This window comes from Ambystoma mexicanum, chromosome 8 (genome assembly GCF_040938575.1).
Source record: "Ambystoma mexicanum isolate Mex_15411 chromosome 8, UKY_AmexF1_1, whole genome shotgun sequence".
Lineage (NCBI taxonomy): Eukaryota > Metazoa > Chordata > Amphibia > Caudata > Ambystomatidae > Ambystoma > Ambystoma mexicanum.
In genome coordinates, this window is record NC_090929.1 from 1658242771 (window position 1) to 1658265392 (window position 22622).

At 46.4% G+C, this 22622-nt stretch overlaps 1 protein-coding gene across 1 annotated transcript in view; it reads right to left on the reverse strand.

Annotated features, from left to right (window-relative positions):
- EIF3A (eukaryotic translation initiation factor 3 subunit A) overlaps nt 1-22622 on the reverse strand; it is an 812143-nt gene that overhangs the window by 101202 nt on the left and 688319 nt on the right. Inside the window, exons 19-20 of the mRNA XM_069611926.1 lie at nt 5498-6159; nt 4920-5138 (exon numbers count right to left, since the gene is read on the reverse strand). Coding sequence (XP_069468027.1) covers nt 4920-5138; nt 5498-6159 — 881 coding nt within the window. The remainder of the gene's footprint in view (nt 1-4919; nt 5139-5497; nt 6160-22622) is intronic.

The following is a 22622-nucleotide window of genomic DNA, read 5'->3' on the forward strand; positions in this document are numbered from 1 at the left end:
AAGATTGCGGCGTCTTTACAAATATATCTGTCAGATAATCAGTTGGCAATAAACGTGAAGAAGTCGCAAGTCATTGCATTAGGACCAAAAACGAACACGAAGAACAAAGTATTCACGTGGAAAGTGAATAATATGAATCTGTCCAAATCAGACAATTCGCTACTTGGGGATCGCATTTAACATCTCCATAAGAGTGGAGTTTCTTCTCGTATGAGAATCCTTTCACTACAAGGAGCAGAACTGCATGCAAAATACAGGAAGTTCTCTACATCCGGTTATTACTTTCTACACACAAAAAGTGACTCCAATAGTATGTTTTGGCAGTGAAACAAGCTGGAATATTGACGCCAAATTTTGGACACAACTGGAAGGCAAATTTTGGCGCAAAGTACTTAAATTACCACAATGTGTCTCAATGGTGGCAATTCGTCCTGAGCTGGGACTCAACTCTTTATATTCCCTAGTGCTGTGGAAATCAATAACATTGCTCCGAAAAATGAGATGAACACCAGGAGCAAAACCCTATCTGATTTTAAATAACAGAAGCAACAATCCATCAGCCTCCCTGCTAAATAATTGGGAAGCAAAATTGTTGTCAATTCTAGCAGCAGCGGATGTAAACATGTCATTGGTGCTACATATTCCACAACTGGCGAAGGTCAAGTTCAGTCAATGGAATTGGACAATCAATACTAATAAAAGAGCTTTATTGTCGTCAGCCATAGACTTGGGAATGGCCTCGCAGAAAGCAGGTGAATTACCAAAGTATCTCACCAAATTCCCATCGCAATATCACCTAAATCAGTTTATAAGACTACGACTCAACCTTTACCACACGCATGAGATTCTGATGAAAAGAAATGACCCAGCGACAAACAGTGAAATCTGTCGATTTTGACAGTCAGACAGAATCAATAAAACACTTGATAATCAAATGCTCTAATATTGCCAACCAGCACTCACTGCATTTGGCGCGCTTTGCTCCAAAGAATGGAAACATAGTTGAAAGGTGGAGTTCGCCGACATGATTCTAAGAAGGCCAGCGGAATTGACCGATACTTGTCCTTGGGGACACAAATATAAATGTGATGTACAGGTTAAAGGACAAAAAAACGAGATACAAGAAACAGACGATTGTGACTCTTGATAACAGAAGAGGATAAGGACCGTTTGTGATATCAAAGAGGAGATGACAAAAAGTGGTTTCAGTTTACGTCTGTTTCTCTTATCTTTTCTCGGGAGGTGGAATGTAACAATGAAAGTGCATGACAAAAAAGTTTGTTTTCTTTATCAAACTAAAGTCAAAAAATAAAAAAATTGTTTGAATTGTAAATCATGTCAAACATGGTTATGAAATTTTATGAGGATTACAGTGTTTAGCTAGGGCTAATATGTTTTTACATTCTTTTATACTGCGGTTTTCTCTTTTCTATGAGCTTATTTGTAATTAATTTATATGTTTTTAAAGGTTCACCTGAACCCTAATACAAATTTTTTTAAAAATTCTTTGCTTACATTGTAACTTTCTAGACCCAGCACACACTACCTTACAATAGGGTGCTCTAGGGATTACTTAGTATCCCCTTTGTCTAGTTTCTCATGTAAAATATTTGTTATCCTTTCCTCGATAAATGGCTGGTGGCAGTGGTTTACTTTTAACTACCACGGGCTGCGTTCGCAGCTGCAGTAAAGCACCCAAGGGTGCCACTTTTGTCAAAATGGCCCGGTGGTCTTTCTTCGCCATTTCATGTTGGTAAGGTCCTTCTTGAGATTTACTCTGCGTGCCAAACCAGGTTTGTTCCCCTTGTTCATTTCGTCTTTGTCGGGATTCACGCATGAAGCCCGCCTCTGGCTCCAGCATGTCTGGCGGGGGCCGGAAGTGAGGGAGGTGCCCGAAAATCCCTGTGCTTAATCCCCTTGGTTACAGGAATGCTTGGCTGGCTGGCTGTCCAGCAAGGACGGCCATCCTGCTGTTTGACTGGCAGCTAGGCTTGAATGAATGGGAGAAACCTGCATAAAAAGGCAAGGCTTTTTGGCTTGGCAGGCAGAGTCGCCCACTGGACGAAGGAATCCGAAGAACTTGAAAGAAGCCTGCTGCAACTCCTGGACCGTTGGTTTGCCTGGTGAAGCCCTGCTGCTGTGCTGAAGCCCTGAATTCACCTCGACTAGAGAAGCCCTGCAAGGATGACTTCTACTTCTCCCCTTGAGTTGGTGGGACCAATCAACGCCAAAGTAAGACATCCTTACCTAGACATCCTCTCGAAGCTGGTTGAATTTCCACTGCAGTTGCTGCTGGAACCGAAGAGCCAGAGAAAGGAACACCAAACTGAGTGCATCGCTTTCAAGTCGGACCCAAGCGCCAGGATCCTCCAGACTTCACTGAAGCAGGACTGATCAAGCCTGAGCCACCTCAACAGAGTGCTGGATCCCAGATGCGAGGAAAGTCTGAAGTGGTATCCAAGAACCGCAGTGCTGCTATTTGCTGTCGGACACGAGGAGCTGAAACACTTAAGGGCCGCTGTTTTGAAGTTTGCCCATTGCTGCCGCTGACCTTCCCATTGCAATGCACGAGTCCCCATACGTCCTCCCTCTTGTCACCACGACTGAGCCCCAGGAACACCAGGATCTGCAGAGCTGTACAGGAACAGAAGCCAGCTGGAACGATTTCTTCTAACCAAAAGGTACTGTAAACTTACCTCTTGTTGTGTAGACTTACTTGCTCTCAGTTGAGACCCGTCTTGGTTGCCCTTGCAGAGTTGCTTACAGTTTTGCCCCTCACATGTCTCCCAGCTTGAGGCCTTTCAAGTGAATCTTATTTCTACAAACCTTTCTAAAAACACACTGCAAACTTTTACCTACCTGCAAAGAAGATGTTCAGCTCCCATAGACTTTGTTCAAATTAACATTGGGTGTAAAGGATCACTAAGAGACTTCTTACCTTTGACTCTGTCTTTACTTTTCCCCCAGGAAAGGGTTACATTTACTTGCCATTGGATGGTTCTAAAGATTACCCGTTTATTAATAATTTTGTAACCTTTGTTTTATTCCCATATCTAAAATTTGCACCAACTCAGTAGTGCTCTAAATGTACCTGTGATAAATCAATGTGCACAGTGTCCTAGCTATTGAAGTCACCAGAGGGAGTGGAAAGTGGGTGTGCCATCCCCAATGGGTATCATCTGATTTAGAGAAACATTTTGTTTTGAAGTGCATTATAAATGGCTACATGTTTTGCTCCCTTCTGAAGAAGGCTTATATAACTGACAAATTAATAATTGTTCAATCAAGAAACCTTGAGTGTGTTTATTTGAATAACTGACACTGTGAAACTCTGTTACAACCCTACTGCTCACATTGACCCCTCTTGAGATAAGCCTGGCTGCTCAGCTACAATACCAACCTGTGTAGTACAGACCTATACCAAAAGTTGGGTTCCTATTGCCAGGTGGTCAAGGTTGCTGTAGTGAACCCAAAGGGTACTTCACACAATCTCACCCAATATCGGGACATGCAGAGAAAGTAGAAATGAGTAATCTGGGAATAGAAGGTTCTTTCAGACATTCAACCCAGATGGTCCCAATGTGTCAAGAAAAGTATGAGCCACTCAGTTCCCTCTCGTCAGTTGACCAGTCTGGTATCTGCAGATATGAGCAGCACTTCACATTCAGAGTGCTCCTGAGCTGGAAAACACAGCAGAGATTCAACAGAGTTGATATCTGGTTAAGGTTTGCCCCTCTGCTTCGAGACCGACCCCAGCCATCGACGGTTTAGAATTAGTGCAGATTCCCATATCTAATAGGGATATTGGGTTTATATTGACATTGTCGAATTACATAATCTCGAATGCAAAAATGTTGAAAAATTTTGGCTGGAAAAAAAAGTCCAATGTCTATTTTCTCTTCGAAATGGGGGGTTCCCCCCAAATCTCCCCCCCCCCCTTTTTACACACAAAAGCAAAAAAAACACACATGTAAATTAAAAAAACCTATTCGACTTTTTTTTTCGGCCAAATTATTTCGTCATTTTTGTCATTCGACATTATGGATTCGACATTAACTGGACACAGGGATATTGCTATAATGATAGTGTGAAGTGCTTCAACAAACATATGGCAGTAGGTGCAATACAGATGCAAGTAAAATGACAGTTTGCACTACGATTCAAGCCACAATTGCTCATTATTTCAAGCATTTGGCTGCTGTGGGATGCCACAAACAAACTTGCCCTCTGGCAAACTCAGCATTTGGATTCATCTTTAAAACAGGACAACCTATTCAAATTCTCATCAGACATTGCCTTTGCCCCATGCTTCCTGTGCTCAAGGTAGCATGTGGCCATATCAGTGGCATACAAAAGAAGCCAGGGTTACCCGACACATTTTCTTAATGCAGAAGCACCACTTATGTATTCTCTGCCATGGAGCAGGTCACAAATTGTCACTAACTTGTAAGTGCCGGAAGGGGATGGAAAGAGCACAACAGAGACCTGGGGAAGGGAAGTGAATCAGTGCATAAGCAGAAAATCTAAAGGAGGAGGGGTTGGGATCACGCCATAGCTCTGGGATTCTGTTCCAAAATCTTGTACAACCTGGGAATCATACTAGTTAATACTCGGATGATTTAACATATACATAATCAACAGGATTACCTCTAACCCCTAGAGTCTCCTAAAACAAGTGAAATCTCAAAGCAATTCATACGAGCTTGGAAGGAGAACATTGTTTTGGGGGGGGGGGGGGGGGGGTGAAGAGAAATTAAATATTTTTTCTATTTATATCAGATGAATACATGAGGAATGAAAAGCATACATGCAAGTATTTCTTATATGCATGCAGCTAGATGCTCACTTCAGCATTAAACATAAATGGATGTTTAACTCAATGGGGCTCATTTTGCTCTTTAACTTCTTAATAGGTTTACCTTTTTTTTCTGTTGTCACTGCAGGCAGTGCTTCAACAACCTCAGGGTGGGTTGTGCCTCCCCTCCATGCAGCTGGCATCGTTTTAAGTGCTGCCTCCAGCTTTCCCGGCCGTGTAGAATCAAGCTGGAGACGTTCACCGCCACCAGAGGTTGGAGTATCATTACCTCTGTCAAAGGCATCCTGCTGTGTTCTAGGGAGTGTTACCGGGTTGGGTGGATCTGGGCAGTAGGGTTGGAGGGAAGAAGGAGGCGTTTATTGCAGTCTAGCACAAAAACTCCTTGATTCATAGCATAAATCAAGTTAAGGGAGGACTACATGTGGATATGGACAATGTGGCTAGAATTAAACAAATTCTCAAACGACTGCCATTATTTGCCAGTGTACAATCTTACATTACAAATAAAAACTACAAGTTGCAACAATTCATGTTCTAAACACTGAATAGTAAACAAACCAATAATTTGGCTTGTGAGAAATGGAAAGACCCCCCCCCCCCATTAGCATAAAGGATGTTACAAAATTGCTCTTGCCACAAAATGACAATTTCAGGAAAGAAGAAATCTATAATTCATCATACCTGCTCTCCCCAATGGCTTCCAGGTTTCGTCGTCATTTGCTCTTCTGGGTGCACGGTCATCCTCCCATGCACGCCTAGGACCGCGATCCTCATCCAGGCCGCGCCTAGGTCCGCGGTCCTCATCCAGGCCCCGCCTAGGCCCATCGTCCCAGCCACGGCGAGGAGTCCTGTCCTCATCCCAGCCACGGCGAGGTGGTCCATCATCCATTCCACGTCGTGGAGCGCGATCATCATCCCATCCCCTCCTTGGGGCTCGATCATCATCCCATCCCCTCCTTGGGGCTCGATCATCATCCCAAGCCCTCCTTGGGGCTCGATCATCATCCAATCCACGCCGGGGTCCCCGGTCATCATCTGCTCCCCTCCAAGAACCTCTGTCTTCATCGGGCACACGCCTAGGTGGGCGCTCTTCGTCCAGACCCCGCCTCAAGGGCCGCTCATCGTCCAGACCCCGCCTCAAGGGCCGCTCATCGTCCAGACCCCGCCTCAAGGGCCGCTCATCGTCCAGACCCCGCCTCAAGGGCCGCTCATCGTCCAGACCCCGCCTCAAGGGCCGCTCATCGTCCAAGACCCGTTTAACTGGGGAATCTCCAGCCTTGACATCAGCCCCAACAGAACGTGATGGTGGTTCATCATCACGTGCCTCTCCTCTACGCCACTCCCTGTTGTAAAAGGAAAGACAAAAAGGTAGCATAAATACACAAATCAAATATCTATGAGATGCTGAATTAGGTATTTGTTAATTTATAGATCCACCTTACTAATGGGATATTCATGAACGGTTAGAGACTGTAGGACCTTTGCATGGCATGGATAATGTTACAAACAGTTAATGCAGCTTGATCAGTTTTAAATATACATGCCATGCATTGCATTATCCACCATTTAGTTGTTGATTGAGATTGGGGATTAGTCATTGACCAAGGCACTCGACAGAAGCAAACATGTTTGATTTGGGTTTGATACCCACAATACTTCTTGCACCTCTGATCTTATCTGCCTCGATTTACATGCAGTATTGTAAATTAAATTGATGCACTTTTGATTGTAATGTTTCACATTTAATTGCACTGCTAAAATTTACAAAATGCACACATTTCACATGTATTTTACACATCAAATGTAAGATTACTTAACAGTAATAGTCAGGCTGAAATTCACTGACAAATGGATTGCCGTTGTCAGAAGATGAAGAGAAGAGCACACTGGCTCTGAGAAAAATTGAACCTTTCCCGCAGAAAAAACGCGAAAAACAGAATAGATCACAGAGCAAAACTCAATGACTCCCAACACTTGAACGTGCAGTAAAAATCTGAAGCTGGATGCCAGAGGAGGGGCTTAGGGAAAGGCAAGTCATTGGCTGGGGGCAGTATGACCTGGAGTACAGTGATTGGTTTAGAGGCGAAATACAGTTTGTAAGTGAAAGTGAAACTTTCTTGCACCAAGGATTCCCGGCCTGACAGGGAATATTCATGAGCATGTGCATCCATGCCAGACCCCATGCTGGAGAAGTTACTTACCTGTAACTCCTGTTCTGCAGCATTGGAATTGTTATGCTTGTATATTCCCCGTCGATCGGCTGGGAATCCCCAATAACATGAAGGCAGGTGTTCGGAAGAATTCACAAAAATGTGCTAATTCCCTCCACCTTAGAGCCCGCCAGCAACTTTGCTGGATTTTGAAGACTTGATTTTTTTACCTGGAGAGACTGAGCTTTTTTTCCCCACTCATGTATTTTGAATGCATTTTACTCGTGTTTTCTTTGGTTATGGAGTTTTAGACAACTCCATAGGCATCATCTTTTCATTTGTGTCACACAGCACCGTCAGTGCAGTGACACAGGGAAGCTTTTAGGCCTAGTATCCCCCGTGTTGAGATACTCCTGCATTAGTCAAATGCTACCCTTTCCTCTTGAAAGGGCTGCAAACACCGGTAGCGTTAAATTGTGGGAGCCATGATTTTCAAGATGGCATCTGAGCCCCCTTTGTTTAAACAGATCTCTGGCCTTTTATTGCTATTTCTTTTTAGAAAGGTCCTTAGAGTTTGTCTCTGCACGCCAAACCAGGTGTGGTCCCTTTGTTCCTTCGCCTTTGGCGGGCTTCAGGACTGAAGACCACCTGTGGTGCCCGAGTGTATGGGGTGGGCTGGAAGTGAGGGAGGTGCCCAAAACTCCCTGTGCTTAGTCTCCTAGGAGACCCAAATGCACTCTGGTGTGATTGGCTGGCTGTCCGGCAAGGACAGCCACCCTGCTGCTGGGTGGGTGAGTGACAGCTAGGCTGGAATCAATGGGTGAGAACTGAATAAAAGGTGAGTCTCTTGGCTTGGAAGGCAGAGTCGACCACTGGAACAAAAGAACCAAAGACTAGCTTGAAGAGGACAGCTGCGGCAACTCCTGGACCGTTGGTTTGCCCGGTGAAGCCCTGCTGCAGGTCCAAATCGCTAGGTTCATCTCGACAGAGAAGCCCTGCAAGGACAACTTCTCCCTTTGAGTTGGCGGGACCAATCAACTCGACACTAAGCCACCTGGATACCATTCTCGGAGCTGGTATTTTCCTCAGAGTGCTGCAGGAAACCGAATAACCAGGGAGAGGGACACCAGTTTGTGTGCTTTACCACAGCTACAGGAATTGAAGATTTGCCAAGTGCCACCTTTGATAAGTCCCAGTGCAGGAGTCACTCGACGCCAACCCTCTTGTCCCCACAACTGAGGCCAAGGAACAGCGAGATCTGCAGGAACCGAAGTCTTCAGCTGCATATTTTTCTTCATTTGTAAGGTACTGTGAAACAAGAGTACTTGTCTCTCGCAGTGAAGGTGCTTGAAACTTTCCCAACTTGCAGGCCTAATCAGCTTGTGACCCAACATATGATTCTTTCTTTTACAAACTACTTCTGAGAACTTTGGCAAAAGACTTTTCCGTTTAACTACCAGAACTGCTTTATCCTATACAAGACTTTACCCCACTGACTTTGTCCTAACCTAGACCTAATATAAGGTCAGATTTCAGCCGGGCAGAAGAGACCAAGACGTATTGTTTCTTTTACTCACACTTTCTTAGTGTGCCCTTCTTTTCCAATGACATGGGACATTGTATTTTCTAGATAGTGTTCACGTGCACAAATTACTAACCCACATCCCATGTCACAAATATTACTCTCCAGTGAATATCTAACTATGTACATGATTTTATGACACTATGGTTTGTAATGCAAAGTAATTATGCAAAGTAACCTTTGAACTACTGCATAAAAAAAGAAAATAAACAGCTTACAATAACAAGCTAAATGAAAAATTAAAAATCCGTTCCATATACTGTTTGAGTTATGTGTTTAGTACCAGCTATCATGTTAGTTTGCTTAATGGTTGCCCAGAATGACATGTGCTCCCATTAGGGTCAATATAAATCAGTGTACTCCTAACTAGTTGCGTACACCCCTTAGACTCACAGAGGGGAGGACAACCCCCTTGTTACAGTTTGTCCTAACCTATTGCATTGAATTGACTCCTCTGGTGAACTCCAAGTATTTGGCCTGTCTGAGAATAACTAAGCTTTTTATTAACCTATGCCATTTTGCGCCTCCTTCAAAGTAGTTTAAATGCCTCAGAAACGTACAGTGTAAAGTACTGAAGTATATTTGTTTGACGCATTTAACTGCCTCCTAGTGAATGTTGTATAACTAACTGTGAAATAAATTAATAAGTGTTTTACCAAGAAACCTTGGGTGTAAGAGTTTATTTGAATACTTGTGATTGAGGACCTCTATAACCTCATTACAGCTCACATTCCCTTCTTGAGATAAGCCTGGCTGCTCAGCAACGCTACCAAAACTGTGGTACAGAATTATACCAAAGGTTAGTTTGCTTACACCTACAGTCTTAGTTGTGTGTAGTGGTCCCAAAGGGTACTGCATACAAACTCTGTTTAACACAGCATCTTCAGTGCAGTGACACAGGAAGTCTCAAATTTCCCAAGGTTTAAATACCTTCTCTGGGATAAACTACTATTTCCCAGAGCAGTAAAGTGAAACTACAATGGTTCGCATTTACTGTGGCTGTTCGCTGCTCCGGTAAAGCAACCGTGGGAGCCATCTTTGACAAAATGGCATAGAGCCATCTTTGACAAAATGGTCCCAGGTCTTTATTTGCCATGTATTTGTGGAAAGGTCCTTCTAGAGATTCTCTGCGCGCCAAACCAGGTTTGGTCTCTTTGTTCATTTCGCCTTTGGTGGGCTTCAGGAGTGAAACCCGCCTCTGGCTCCAGAGTGTCTGGGGTAGGCAGAAAGTGAGGCCGGTGCCCGAAACTCCCTGTGCTTAGTCTCCTAGGAGACCCAAATGCACTCTGTGGTGACTGGCTGGCCGACTGACTGTCCGGCAAGGACAGCCACCCTGCTGGGTGACTGACAGCTAGGCTGGAATGAATGGGAGAGAACTGAATAAAAAAGGCAAGGCTTTTGGCTTGGAAGGCAGAGTGGACCACTGGACGAAGGAACCGAAGAAGAGCTTGAAGAGGACGCCTGCTGCAACTCCTGGACAGTCGTTTGGCCCGGTGAAGCCCTGCTGCAGTGCCGAAACGCCAAGCTCGCATCGACAGAGAAGCCCCTGCAAGGACGACTTCTCCCTTTGAGTTGGTGGGACCAATCAACTCCAAAGTAAGCCACCTGAACATCTATCTCAGAGCTGGTTGAAATTCCAGAGTTGCTGCTGGAAACTGTAGAGCCAGGGAGAGGAACACCAGATTGTGCGAGTTTCTTTTAAGCTGGCCTAAAGCTTTTGGAAGATCCTCTGGACTCCCAAGAAGCAGGACTGACCAAGCCTGAGGCCCCTCAGCAGAGTGCGGGACCACAGAAGCAAGGACAGTCCATCTTGACAGCCAGGAATCACGTTGTTGCCATTTGCAGTAGCCGCGAGAAGCTGAAACACGAAAAAGCCACTGAAAGTGAAGTTTGCTGGTTGCAAAATTTGACTGTCGCAGTGCAGGAGTCCCAACATCCTCCCTCTTGTTTCCACGACTGAGGCCCAGGAACAGTGAGATCTACAGAGCTACACAGGAACAGAAGTCTTCAGATGCATCTTTTCTTCTTTACTAAGGTACTGTAAAACAAGTCTAAGAGCACTTACCTCTTACAGTGGACGTGCTTGTAACTTCTGCAACTCACAAGACTAATCAGCTTGTGGCCCTACATTTGATTCTTCCTTTTCTCAAAGACTCCTAAGAACTTGTGCAAAGACTTTTCCGTTTAACTACCAGATCTGCTTCATCCTATCCAAGACTTTTGCCCATTGACTTAGGCTTAGCCTGTTGAATTGTAGGACTCTTCTTAGAGAATCTAAAAGTAGTTAACTGCTTAGGAATATTTGTGGTCTCTTGTGTTCCAATAACATTTGCCTTTTACCAACTTTTAAGAGTGTTCTGAATGCCAACAGTAAGATATTAATGTCCATAGCACCCTTGTTATTGAAGTCACCTGTGGGTGTAAGTTGCGTCTGTGGGCCATCCCAAAAGGGTCTTGTCTGAATCAGAAACTCAAAGTGTACAGTATTGAAGTGTATTTGTGTTACTATCATATTGCTCCCTTCTAAAGAAGGCTTTATAACTGACTGATAAATGAATAATTGTTTGTGCAAGAAACCTTGAGTTTAAGAGTTTATTTGAATACCTAACTGTGAATCTCTGTGTAACTCCACTACTGCTCACATTTCCCCTCTTGAGATAAGCCTGGCTGCTCAACACACTACCAAAACTGTTTAGAACAAGCTTATACCAAAGATTGGGTTCCCTATATTTGTAGTCATAGTTTTTTGTAGTGTTCCCAGAGGGTACTGCATTCAAACTTTGCCTAACAGCAGGTTACCTTTAAAGTTTAAAATTGCTTGTCACTTTAGTACTCCAGTCGTGTCACTTTGGGTCATACGGCCCACAGCCAATTAGACAGGTCTCCTTAGCTCCAGTCCCGAGGCCATCTTCATACTTGGCAGCGCAGGTAAAGTGGCAGCAAGAACCAAGAAGAGCCAGTGAGTAGGAGGGACAGTTGCATGTGAATCCATGAAAGATACCAATGCTGGAGAAATAAGTTACTCACTGTAGTGACTAACGTACTCCTAGTCCATAGTCCTCCTTTCCCCCATACTGTATGGGCATCCTGTGATGGGGACGGAAGACGGAACCTTTTTCACAAAAAAAATAATCTTCCCCTTTAAATTTAGATGCGTGCAGGGGCGTGGCCTTGGGAGCATGTGCTCCCCTGACTCCGCACAACGGCACCACTCAGTCCTCTTTGACGGGTCGGCAATATTAACATTGCCTAATGACACCAAATTGTTTTGGGAGGATAGAGGGACGTATGGCGGAAAGGGGACTATGGACTAGGTACCCCTTACTTTACAGTACCTTAGGTCTGAAGAAATTGGTTCCAGCTGGTTTTTAGGGAGGATTCTCAGAAATGTGTTAATTCCCCCACCTTGAAGACCAGCAGCAACTTTGCTGGATTTTGAGGCCTTAATTTTCTTTAACCTGGAGAGAGAGAGAGAGAGACCCTTTTGCCCACACTCATGAATTTTAATGTGATTTTGAACTCTTGGTTGTGGAGTCTGACAAACTCCATAGGCATCTTTACATTGCGTCACCCAGCTGTCATGATGCCTACCCCCGGGGATCCAGAGCAAGTCCAGCAGCCCCGGAAGCAGGCATCAAGTTATTCCAAGCAAGCCCAACAACCCCTGCTAGGGGTCATTTGGGTGCAGTCCTGGCGTCTATAGCGCCAGGCTCATATGTAAAGTCAGTCCTGGCGCCATAGGCTCAGATTAAAAACTTACCTGATGCAGACCATGCTGCAAACTTACCCGATGCAGACCATGCTGCAAACTTACCTGATGCAGACCATGCTGCAAACTTACCTGATGCAGACCATGCTGCAAGAGCTCCAAGCCAAGAGGCTTGAAAGGGACTACTTTACCTTGGGAGTATTTCTTTTTACTCGGGTGGGGTCGGGGAGGAATACTTACCTGGGACTACTTTGGAGGCTATTTAAACCAAGGCCGAAGAGCAGCACACGCTTTGCGTTATTCTGCATCCAGCAGCGTAACGCTCACCGTGCCTGCAAGTCTGCATCCAGTCTTTGCCACGCCAGCCTCGAGTCTGGAGCTCCTAGAAAAAGGGAGAAAGAAGGAGAAAAGGTTAGAACAAGAGCAATACCTTTGATCCTTACCTGAATTCCCGATCCACTGCGCCTTCGAACTGGAAGAAAGAAGTTATTTTATGCGCATCGCCTCGCCTGCTGCAGCGCCGCGCTGAACTCACCGGCCTTCGCAGCATCTTCACTATCCACCGCATCCTTCTGCATGTTCCCGCCGCACTCCGGCACCTAAGGGAAACACGAACAGCAAGGTGAGCCAAGGGAATAAACCGAGGCAATATTAGTTACCCCCCATAGACTTACCTGATTTTACCACCGGGGGTACTATTCCTCTTCACGGGTGGGCGCAGCCTCCACCGCATCTTCGCCGTACCCCGGCCCCTAAGGGGAACAAAAGGACAGCAAGGTGAAACAAAGGGACAAACAAGGGGAAACCTCCTCACCACAATAGACTTACCTAATCTTACCGCCGGAGGCATTATTGCCCGAGACTTCATACTTTCTCTCAGCACCTGAATAAGGGAGAAAGCAACAGGTTACATACTGACATTTTATCGAACTGTGTTGGATAATACAAATCCTTACCTGAATGTTACCGGTTGCCACGAGGAACTCTTCGCTAGTGTCAAGCTGCAACCTGCAAGGAATCGGCCAAGAGTGAAAGTCAGACATTTGAACTCTAACTAACTATATACTTACCGCGTCTTGCCGGAAATCTCAGAGTCAATATTGTTCTGGAACTCACCAATTCCTTCGAACCAGTGAAGCAACTGGTTATCTACGCGCCCCTACGCTCAATGCAGGATGGAGTGCTCATCTTTCCAAACCATCAGGTGAGACTATAAGAGGGGACATTAAAGGTGATCAGTGGGGAGAACAGCAGGGGTGGGGGGTTTACGCTCAACTCCACGGGTGGTTAATTCCCTTTCTCCGTTTGCAGAAGAATACTCCTACGGGCCAAGCAAATGAAGCTAGGTGGGCCAGTCCAGTCCTTCATCGCGTCACATTGGTGGAGACCGGATGCTGTCCAGTTCAGATCGACGCCCCTGTGGGAGCCAGGTGAGCGTAACACCAGCACCTTCAGTGCAGTAAAGTCTTTCAGATTTCCCAAAGGTTTAAATGCCTTCTATTGGATAAACTACTGTTTCCAAGAGCAGTAAGGGGAAATTGACTTTAATTACATTTGTAATTAATTTTCTAGACCTAGTGCACACTATCTTACAATAGGGTGCTGGAGGGGTTAGCTTGTATCCCCTTTGTCTATCTTCTCATGTAACATTTTTTATGTTACCCCTTTCTCACTGAATGGCTGGTGGCAGTGGTTTTGTTTTAACTACCATGGTGGGCATTTACCGCAGCGGGTGTTCACAGCTACATTACCCAAGGGTGCCATTTTTGTCAAAATGGCCCCGGTCTTATTTTTTCGCCATTTCTTTGTGGAAAGGTCCTGCTTGAGATTTACTCTGCGCCCCAAACCAGGTTTGATCCCATTGTTCAATTTGCTTTTGGCGGGATTCACGAGTGAAGCCTGCCTCTGGCTCCAGGGTGTCTGGGTGTTAGGCAAAGTTTGTATGCAGTACCCTCTGGGAACACTACACATAACTCTGACTACAGGTATAGGAAACCCAACCTTTGGTATAAGCTTGTGCGTAGTGTGTTGAGCAGCCAGGCTTATCTCAAGAGGGGTCAATGTGAGCTGTAGTGTAGTTACAGAAATGTACAGTTACAAGTAATCAAATAATCTTACACTCAAAGTTTCTTGAATAAACAATTTATCAGTCAGTTAGAATAAGCCTTCAGAATGGAGCAATATAACACTAAAATACACTTCATGAAATATGACATGCATTACTTACCATAAAAGCATTTCTGATGATTGTATCTGCTTAGATTCACATGCTGTGCATATAGTCCGACATCCAGTGGTCACCGCGAAGTATTGCATCTTGAATTTCAAGCATCGAAAGGGGATGTCGACATGCGCGTGTCTAACATTAGACTCAACGTGCATGTAGTGTTTACCCAAAATCCCTCACAAGTCGAGGTCCCTCAGATTGTATTTTTTCTGCCCTGAGGGAGCCTATGACTATCGTGAGTGAGTACAGAAAAGAGAAAGTAGTAAGACGTCTGTTTCTTCCATCCAAGCAGGAGGAAGGTGGGCGCATGTGAATAAGTAGATACAATCATCAAATGCTTTTACGGTAAGTAATGCATGGTTTACAGTCAATTGTTAGACCGTGTCGAAATACAAAAGTTTGACACAAAAGGATCGACTTTTTTTTTTCAGAATGCATGTGTTTTTTTAGGGGGGGTCCCCCCAAACCCTGTTTTTTGCAAAAACCACTAATTTTACTATACAAATAAAAAAAAAAAACTTGCACACAAAAATGCATTCGATTTATTTTTCCGCTCCTTTTTCGAAACTATTGCATTTCGAAACTATGTTTTCGAAACTTTGACGGGACACCGTAATGCAGGTCTTCTGTTGCTTGTTATTCTGCTTAGAACCCCTTGCTGTGCATAGACTAGCGAGCAGTACCCGGAGTTGGAGGTGGGATGTGAGAAGAACAGTAGAGAAAATGTGTCTTAGTACTGCTTGTCCCACCTGAGAATCAGACCTAGAATGAGTGTCTAGGCAATAGTGTTTTGTAAAGGTGTGTACAGAACTACAGGTTGCCGCTTTGCAAATGGACTCTAGGGGAACATTTGCAATGAATTCTATGGAAGCCCCAGTGCCTCGAGTAGAATGTGCTCTAGGCTTAAAGGGCAGTTCTCTCAGCAAGAGTAACAGTGTGATGCATTTGACAATCCATTTTGAGATAGATGCTGCCACTGGAAAAAAAAACTGATTTGTTTTTCTTCGTGGTCGAGTTCTTTCCATGTAAAACATGACTGCTCTGCATACATCTAGTGTGTGCAGGCTTCTTTCTCCCATGTTTGAGGGGTTCTAAAAGAATGTTGGTAGTTCTACGGATTGGTTCACATGGAACTTTGAAATGAATTTAGGCGCAAACCTAGGGAGAGTGCGCAGAACCATCCTTTCTATGAACTGTTACAAAGGGGTCTAGAACTGAGAGTGCTTGTAGTTCACCGACTCTCCCTAATGGAAGTAATGGCTATTAAAAAGGTAACTTTGTAGGTGAGGTCTTTGAGACCTGCTTTTTGCATGGGCTTGAAAGGAGACCCCATAAGTCTAGTCAACATCACGTTTAGGTCCCATCTGGGAGCTGGGTTAGAAGTGGGAGGGTGAATTCTTTTTTTCTACCTCCATGAAAGCCTTAACAACTAGTATCTTCCACCACGACACCTTTTGTTGTGATGTAGTGTAGGCTGAAAAAGCAGCTAAGGAACAAGTTACTTACCTGTAACTGTTGTTCTCCAGCATGGGTCTGGCATGGATTCACATGCTCATGGCCGGGAATCCTCGGTAAAGAAAATAATCAGTATATGTTTTGTTTCTGATCTGTCTTTCTTAGTAGTAACCAATCACTGATCTCTGGGTCATACTGCCACCAGCCAATGACTGCCCTCTACCTAAGCCCCTCCCCTGGCAGCCATCCTCAGATTTGGTAGCACGTGAAGTGGCAGTATGACCAAATGAAGAGCCGCAGAGGGGAAGGAGGGAGGGTTTGCATTTGAATCCATGCCAGAGAACAACAGTTACAGGTAAGTAACTTGTTCCTTCTCCAGCATGGGGTCTGGCATGGATTCACATGCTCTTGAATGACAATGCATTACTTACCGTAAAAGCATTTCTGATGGTTGTATCTGCTTAGATTCACATGCTGTGCATAGGTCCGACATCCAGTGGTCACTGCGGAGTATTGCATTTTGTTTTTCGTAGTCGAAAAGGGACGTCGACAAGGCGTGTCTGAAACACTATCCCTATAGTGACGTGCGTTGTACCCACAATCCCTCACGCGTCGAGGTCCCTCTGTTTGTATTTTTCTGCCCTGAGGGAGCCTTCTAGACGTGAGTGAGTACAGAAAAGAGAGATATAAAAGGAAGTCTATGTTCCTTCCATCCGAGCGGGGAGGAAGGGTGGGCGCATGTGAATCTAAGCAGATACAACCATCAGAAATGCTTTTACGGTAAGTAATGCATTGTCTTCTGATGTTTGTTAATCTGCTTAGAATCACATGCTGTGCATAGACTAGCGAGCAGTACCCGGAGTTGGCGGTGGGTTATGAGAAGGAACAGTAGAGAAAAGATGTCTTAATACTGCCTGTCCCACCTGGGAGTCAGATCTAGAGTGTGCATCTAGACAGTAGTGTTTTGTAAAGGTGTGCACAGAACTCCAGGTAGCCGCTTTGCAGATGGACTCAAGGGGAACATTTGCAATGAATGCTATGGACGCCCCTGTGCCTCGAGTGGAATGTGCTCTTGGCCTAAAGGGTAGTTCTCTCTTAGCAAGAGTATAGCAGAGTGATATGCATTGAACAATCCATCTAGAAATAGTGGACTTTGAAACTGCATCCCCTTCTCTTCCTGCTGCCACCGAGACGAAGAACTGATTAGTCTTCCTCAGTGGTCTGGTTCTTTCCATGTAAAACATGACCGCTCTGCGGACATCTAGTGTGTGCAGAGTCCTTTCTCCCAAGTTGGAAGGATTTTGAAAGAACGCTGGTAGTTCTATAGACTGGTTTACGTGGAATTTTGAGATGAATTTCGGAGCAAACCTTGGGTGAGTGCGTAGAACCACCTTATCTCTGTGAACTGTAACAAAGGGGTCTAGAACAGAAAGAGCCTGTAGTTCACTTACTCTCCTGATGGAGGTGATAGCTATTAGAAAAGCAGTCTTAAGAGTGAGGTGTTTAAGAGATGCTTTGTGCATGGGTTCAAATGGTGAGCCCATGAGTCTGGTAAGTACCACGTTAAGGTCCCATCCGGGAGTTGGGTCAGCTATCGGGGGGTGTATTCTCTTTACTCCCTCCATGAAGGCCTTTATAACAGGGATCTTCCACCACAACACTTTGAGTTGGGAAGTGGTGTATGCAGAAAGTGCCGCTAGGTGGACTTTAATGGAATTGAACACTAGACCTGAATCCAATAAATGGGTCAGGTATAGAACAATATGTGTGGGAGAGCAGTCAATCGGGTTGATGCTCTTTCCTCTGCACCAGATGACAAATCTCTTCCATTTGCTAGAATAGCAGTGGCAAGTGTTAGGTTTTCTGGCTTCCCTGAGGATGTCCATGCATCTCTGCGGGAGCTGTAGATGTCCAAATTCTCTGATCTCAGGAGCCAGGCTGCTAAGTTCATGTTCTGGGGGCATGGATGCAGAGTCCTGCCCTTGTCTTGTGACAGCTTGTTGTACGGGCAGGGGAGTTTCACTGGGGCAGATAGAGACATCTCCATCAAGTGAGCGAACCATGGCTGTCGGGCCCACATTGGGGCCACCAGTATCATGGTCACTTGTTCCTGGTGCATCTTGTGCACCACCTTGTTGAGAAGGGGAGTCGGGGGAAAAGCGTAAACAAATTTCCCTGACCATTGAATCGACAGACCGTTCCCCTTGGATTGGTTCTGGGGGTACCTGGAGGCGTAACTTTGGCATTGTGAGTTCTCCAGGGTTGCGAACAGGTCTATTTCTGGGAATCCCCATTTCGTGAAGACGTCGAAGACGATGTCTTCGTGCAGTCGCCATTCGTACTCTTCGGGCAGGGGGAAATCTCTGCTGAGTTTGTCTGCCAGCAGATTGAGTTCCCCTGGTACATGTTGTGACAGTAGGAACATATTTTGTTTGAGAGCCCACTTCCATATATTTTGGGCCAGTTTGGAAAGTCCTGGAGAGTGGGTTCCCCCCTGCTTGTTGATGTAATACATGGCTGTGGTGCTGTCTGTAAGGACCATCACTGTCCTGCCTTGTAGGTGTTCCTGGAAGGCTTTTAGCGCCTTGAACACCACTAGTAGCTCCAGAAGATTGATGTGCTTGGATGCTACGTTCAGAGTCCACACTCCGTGAGCAGTCTGATGGGATAGGTGAGCCCCCCATCCTGTGAGGGATGAGTCTGTGGTTAGAGTGGCTTCCGGCAAAGGGTTTCCCATTTCCCAGGTTTTCCTTTGTCCACCACCGTAGCGAGAGAACTAAGGCCTGCGAGACCACCACTAGATCGTCCCATAGTCCGCTGGCCTGACACCACTGGCTGTTGAGCCACTCTTGCATTGGGCGCATGCGCGCGTGAGGTACCAAATATATACACGACGCCATCATGCCTAGCAAGCGCATTGCTTTGCGTACCGTCACCTCTCGACCGGTCACATATTGAGGGATCTGAAACAGCATGTTTTGGACCCTCTCTTTGGAGGGGAAGACGAGGCCGTCCTTTGTTTGAATTAGAGCCCCTAGGAATTGTTTGATTTGGCTGGGGTCTAGGCTGGACTTCTTTTCGTTGATGGAGAAGCCCAACTGGAACAAAAGGTCTACAGTCTTTTGGGTATTGGAGAAGCATGTTTCGTAAGAATCCCCTGTTATGAGCCAGTCGTCGAGGTAAGGGTAAACTGGGATGGACAGCCTGCGCAGGTGGGCCGCTGCCACTGCCAGCACCTTTGTGAATACCCTTGGTGCTGATGCTATGCCGAAGGGTAGCACTCTGAACTGGTAGTGTTTGCCCTCTATCATGAACCGGAGGTATTTTCTGTGCGCTGGCAACATTAAAATATGAAAGTATGCATCTTTCATGTCCAATGTTGTCATGTAATTTCCCTGTGATAGCAGTGGGATCACTTCTTGTAAGGTCACCATACGAAACTTTTGGGGTTTGATAAACTTGTTTGCTGGGCGCAGATCTAATACAGGGCGCATGGTTCGATCCTTTTTGGGTACAAGGAAGTACACTGAATAAATACCTTCCGTTACCTGAGATAGAGGTACGACCTCTATGGCTCCTTTTTCCAGCAGAAGTTGTACTTCTTGGAGAAGGATGGCAAGATGTTCCGGTGTCATGCGACGTCCCCTCGGGGGTTTGTATGTTGGGAAACTGTTGAATTCGATGCAGTATCCGTGGGCTACGGTGGAAAGTACCCAGCGGTCTGACGTTATACCCTCCCATGCTGGAAGAAAGGATGTTATCCGGCCCCCGACCGGTGTTGCATGGGAGGGGACGCGAATCTTCGCGTCACTTGGTGTTGTTGGGGGCTTGGGAGCCTCTGGGGATGGACCCCCGGCCTCTTCCTTTGCCCCGGCGCTGGCCTCTTTGGCTGTACTGGCCACTATTGGTCTGGAAATTGGTGGCAGGGTACTGTTGCTGCTGGTTTTGTTGTTGGCGTTGGCCACGAAAAAAGCGTTTGTTGCCATAGCGGCGCCTGGTAGAGGGCTTAGAGATTTGGTCAAGAGTTTTGATAGTATCGAACTCTTTTTTTAGCCATCTCCAGAGCCTCATCCACCGCTTTCCCGAAGAGGTTTGAGTCTTCAACAGGTTTATTTATTAAAGACGCCTGTGTCTCCGGTTTGAACCCTGAGTTGCGCAGCCATACGTGGCGTTTTAGGATTATTCCCTGAACCAGGGAACGTCCCGCTGTTTCTGCCGCATCCAGAGAGTTCTTTACAATACTCTGGTTGACCTGGGTTCCTTCGCCAATAGTTGTAAGCAGGCGTGTACGTAATGGTTCCGGCGCTTCTTCGGCGTCTTTGCGCAGTTTGGCCCACTGCGCGTCCGCATAGCTAGCGAGCAAAGAATTGTTGTTCGCAATTCTTGCCGAAAAGGCAGCCGAGGATGTAACTCTTTTTGCAAGGGCATATAACCGCTTGCCCTCCTTGTCAGGTGGTGCCTCACTGGTGGAAAGTGGTACCCCTGCCCTCTTTCTTGTGTTGGTTACTACCAGGGAATCAGGAATGGAATGTCCTCTGATGTACAGCGGGTCTGAGGGTGAAGGAGTGAAAAGTTTTTCAATTCTAGGATTGACCCCTCTGATTAGTGCGGGTGTGGACAGCGAAGGGATGATTCTTCTCTTCACCGAAGCGAGGAGGGGAATGGTCTGACTGACCGGGGGTTTCTCCTTAATTACTCTTTCCACAAAGTCTAATTCAGGAGAGAGCTCCCCAGTGTCCAGTTCGAAATGTGCTGCTGCTCTGCGCAACAGGGCATTAAATGTGGGCTGATCGTCAATGGGAGACGTGTTTCTAATAGGTGAATTGTCAGGAGGATTTAGGTTCAGGACATCAGTGTCGGAATATATTGATGGGGATTGCCAGGGGTGAGAAGGTCCTTCTTCTGGATTTTCTCCGAAGCCTTCTCCTACCAAGTCTGGGCTGTCTTCCAGACCTTCCTCCTGGTTCCGTCCCTCTTCCTAGTCTATAAAATCATCCTCTTCCTCAAAATAATGTTCTTCCCCAGTGAGGTCATACACATTATGGAAGTCTGAGGCTGTGTCCTGGTGGGGATTGACTAGTCTCGGAATTTTGGCCCTGGGGTCCTCCTGAGGCCCTTCTCTTATTCTCTTGGGAGTGGGAGGGTTCTGGGTATTCATAAACCTCTCCATTCTTTCCATGCAGAGATGGAGCCTTTCCATGGTTTCATGGGGTACCCCTGAGCGGTCTAGCGGGGGAAAAATAGTGTCTTGTAGCTGAAAACGGCTCGACCTCTCCCACAACGTCGAGGAAAGTGTCCCGTCGCCCTCCGAAAAGCCTTCAGGTGTGTTGGGAATCCCTTCGACTGAAGGAGATAGTCCCTGCCTTTCTTCGGGCTTTTTCGGCGTGTCTTTCGACCTCTGCGTAGCGCTCGACGTGTCTTTCGGCATACGCTTGTGGGCGTCGGCTACCACGATCCTCGCCAAGCTCTCAGCGACTCGTTTGTCAGCGGAGGGTTGTGGTTTCGACGTTATGGGTGTCGATCGCTCTACGGCGGCATGCGCTTTCTGCTGATGCGCGCCGGCCGATGATTTGGGGGCGGCGCCCTTATTTGCCGAAAGCCCAGTCGCTGGTCGCGGCTGCGAGGGGCTTCGAACCCGAACGGTCCGAGGAGGCCGCCGGTGGAACCTGCGTCTCCTTGGGCGCTGATGCGCTCTTCGCCTTCGACGAAGAAGAGCCATGGGTTGTGTGCTTATGTGTGGTCTTGTGTGCGTCAATGTCGCCGGGGTGTTCATCCCCATAAGCAGGGCGTGAGCCGAGCCCGTCGGGGCCGGGGACAGACGACGAAGCGCGTGTGCGCTCTTTAGGGGGGTTTTCGACTTCCGTAGCGGAGGTCGTGGTATCACGTTCCTCGTCACTGTCGGAGGTAGCAACGGTGGGTGAAACGTCGGCCTTCGACATAGCGTAGGCCGCCCACCTTTTGACCCTACGGTCTTTTAGAGTCTTAGGCTTAAGAAGCCGACAAGCCGTACAACCTTCCTCTTTGTGATCGAGGGGCAAGCAGCGGTTACACCGTGAATGCTTGTCCTTCCAAGTAAACTTGCCCTTGCAAAGCGGGCAAAACCTAAAGGGTGTCCTCTCCATAGCCGAGGCAATAAATCGTGATAACCACCCCAAGGGAAAGGAAGGGGAAAAGGAAAGGCATTCTCAGAAAAGAACCAGAGATGTCCCACGACCCCCACTCTCCCTACTGTATATGGCCTGCGAGGCCAGGCCACGTGTTCGGCAACGCCGAAGGATCTCCTCCGCTCGTCCCCTCCGTCGAAGATCTTGCTCGGCGGAGACAGCTTCACAACAGCGTCGAGGGGGGGGGAATCGATATGTTCTATATTAATATAGGAAAACGACCAAAGGTCGAGGAGATGAAATCTGCAATGTCTCTCGAGGAGCTCCGCGTAAAGGCGACCAGTAGCTGGGCGGAAAAAAACAATCTGAGGGACCTCGATTGCGTGAGGGATTGTGGGTACAACGCACGTCACTATAGGGATAGTGTTTCAGACACGCCTTGTCGACGTCCCTTTTCGACTACGAAAAACAAAATGCAATACTCCGCAGTGACCACTGGATGTCGGACCTATGCACAGCATGTGATTCTAAGCAGATTAACAAACATCAGAAATAAGAATACATAGCAGTATACACATG